Raw genomic sequence first — 3,163 nt, 5'->3', positions numbered from 1 at the left:
GAGAGAGAGAGAGGGAGAGAGAGGAGGTGAGGAGAGAGAGAGGAAGAGAGAGAGACCTTTTCTTGTTTGTCGAGAAGATCGACGGTGTAATTTTCAAAGCAATAAAATATTCTGAACTCCGTAGACGTAAACAATTTGTCGAACCGCGTAAATCTGTGTGTCTGCTTGTTCTCTATTTTGTGAATTTCTCGTTTTATTTTTTGTTTTATTGTTGTTATTTTTCACAATAATTTTGACTAAAATTGTTGTTTGAAGAGCTCAACATTGTTTTGTAATTCTCATTAATGTTCTCCATATTTTGACTAATGTCAGAATGTCGAATTTGAGTAGCAATAGAAATCGAAACATGTTGTACTAATGTCGGTTCACTAGCAAAACCTTATTTGTATGGTATGGAATGGGACTATAATTTCAAATGGAGAAGAATTAATAGAAACATAAATAAATAAATAATAATAGTAACGTGTATAAACACATGTTACGTACAAAATATGGTTGTCAATTGAACTTCAAAGTTATTCAAGTGTAGTTTAGTATTATCAATTTTTTTGACCTCAACATAGACAACCAATAATTTTTGATAAGCCGCACTCATAACGACCTCAGAAACTTCATCATCAATGTGGGATGAAATAAACTCATTCCCAATAAGAAAATGACATATCAAGTTAACAATGAAGCTTAACAAATTATATTTAAGAGACCTAAGAACCGGTTCTTAAGTTCTCTAAGACTTGCTTGCTTGCGACTTTGAATAGGACGTTTCGTTCCACTAGAATATGAGGGTGCATAATCTTCATTGATAGTTTGGTGTCCGTCAAACTTTAATATCGAACAAATTGATCCAGAATTCATCTCTTAGATTGTAATGTCACTTTGCTCATAAAAAATGAAAAATAAGTCAACATATGAGTTTTATTACCATATTGAGTCTTTTAATTTGAAAAGATGAATTCTCAACTCTAAATTTCAAGTTCAAGACAATTACAATGTTATTTACAACACAAAATTTCCATATTTTAAGCTTTCCATCCATAATGGTCATACATAGAAGTCAAAAAGTTGTACATCATTCTTTCTAATTAATAGAACTTAATAGATTGTTATCACAATAAAAACTTACATAAACTGGGACCAAAGAGGATCCCAAAACTATTCCAAATATTTAAACAATCAATCACACATAGAATTTTTTTGCAAAAATAGTTGCAGCCACCAAAAATGAGCCCTGGAGCTTATTTCATTGCTACGAGAGTGTGGCCAAATTTATCGATATCCAAATGTTAGCCAATTAGAAAACTAAACTGAATGAAAGCAAAAACAAAATATCAAATCAAAATCATTCATTATTTTTCTAAATAAAAATTGCATTTTTTTTAAATAATAACATTGAATCAAACACTCTGCATTTCATAGATGTTAAATAAATATCATTAAACTAAAAAAAAATAGATAAAAAACACATAACCCAAAAAAAAAAAAAAAAAAAAAAAACCAAAAACAAAAAAAAAAAAAAAAAAAAAAAAGACAAACAAATGCATATTGCTTCATTCCTCCAGCTTTGGCAGAACCAATAATCCTTAGTTTTTAAGAAAATTTACTATCCATCGTTAACTCAGTTAAACCATTAATCAAAAGATACATTTTTTTTTTCCCAAATAACAAGGTAGAGGGGGAAGGAGGCGAAAAAGAGGGTTAGAGTTACCTGGTTGGCGCTTCGTTCACGATCTTCACTGTTTGCGATTTGTGATACATAAACAGCGAAAATGAAGTCGTGACAAAATGTTCGAAATGAAAAAAAAAAAAAATCGTATAACATGGTAAAAATAAATATTTAAAACAACAATGTAAGGGCTCACCGACTTTTCACAAAGGAAGGAATGGAGAATGCCGGCAAACCTCAAAATATTATTGGAGAATGGAGAGACTGATGCGATTAGGGACGTAACACTCTTCTGCTCCTTTCATTGAATCACAATCATTGTCTGGACGTAACTTATGTTCGGTTGCCTGACGTAACACTTATTTCTATTCGCGACACCATAGATTGAAAATGTGAAAAAAATAGTAATACATAAATTTTACTTGCCGAATCACCGCTATTACGTGGCAAGCTAAGGAGGTTGTACCTATTTTTAAATTTTATTTTTTAGTTATCGAATTAACTAATTTAATTAAGTAACATAACTGTTTTAAAAATTCGTCCAAAAAATAATACCTGAAAGGTACATTGACACTTGAGTCAAAGTATTCTTTGAATAAATCAGGCCATTTTTTCTTTCTTTTCTAGTGAACCATTTAAATAAGTAATTTTTTTTTTCAAAAAAATTGGGCTATAACCAAATATCATAAACGAAATAAGTAATTTTTTTTTTTCAAAAAATTGGGCTATAACCAAATATCATAAACGAAAAAGTAACTAAAATTTAATTTTTAATTCCTCTCCATTTATAGCAAAATGCAATATTCTTAATCACTATGATACATGTATCCTTTTTTGGAGAAATGTAATTAATGAGGGCACCATTAAATCCTTAATCCCAAATTTTATGTAGCGATTCATATTACTGGACTTCGTTAGTCATAAATATTTATAGAAAATTATTTACGAAATTTTAGCTCAATATATTTTAAAAAAATATATATAATTATTATTTAGGAAAAAAATTAAATGATGAACCAACGATACGCGCCAACTTCGACTTCGAAGGAAAGAACTCGCGCGCCACATATAGGCGTACCCCTGTCAATAATACCATTAACAACCTGCCATCTGTCTAAACAAACCCTAATCCCGCCTTGCAATATATTTCTGGCTATCTTCCATTCTAAAACCAGACCTAAACCTAAACCTCCCGTTCCAGATTTCACCTCCTTTATTTCTCTTAAGGTTTAACGGGGATGAATACAGAGGAAGAATTAGGGCGGGATAGGGGTTTTGAGTTTGAGGAGGATGATGAAGAAAACCAGGCGATAAGGCAGCCTGACTTTCATTCGTCGTCCTCATCTTCTTCGTCTTCTTCTTCTTCTTCCTCTAATGGTGATAATTCGCCACGTTCGTTCGATACGAATGAACGCTATGAAGGACGTGAAGATTCTAACCAGCCTTCATGGCCTCAGAGCTACAGGTAATTATTTTTCTTCTCTCTGTAAAATTCCTGCT

The 3,163-nt window shown here is 31.6% G+C and overlaps 1 protein-coding gene across 1 annotated transcript in view; it reads left to right on the top strand.

Moving 5' to 3' along the window:
* Window positions 1-2,901: 2,901 nt before the first annotated feature.
* Window positions 2,902-3,163, top strand: part of LOC110039441 (vacuolar amino acid transporter 1-like) — a 5,665-nt gene continuing 5,403 nt past the window's right edge. Inside the window, exon 1 of the mRNA XM_020744502.1 lies at window positions 2,902-3,128. Coding sequence (XP_020600161.1) covers window positions 2,902-3,128 — 227 coding nt within the window. The remainder of the gene's footprint in view (window positions 3,129-3,163) is intronic.

Source organism: Phalaenopsis equestris, unplaced genomic scaffold (genome assembly GCF_001263595.1).
Source record: "Phalaenopsis equestris unplaced genomic scaffold, ASM126359v1 Scaffold000002, whole genome shotgun sequence".
In the NCBI taxonomy this organism is placed as follows: Eukaryota; Viridiplantae; Streptophyta; class Magnoliopsida; order Asparagales; family Orchidaceae; genus Phalaenopsis; species Phalaenopsis equestris.
The sequence above is the reverse complement of the archived record's forward strand: the minus strand, read 5'-3'. Positions and strand labels throughout refer to the sequence as shown.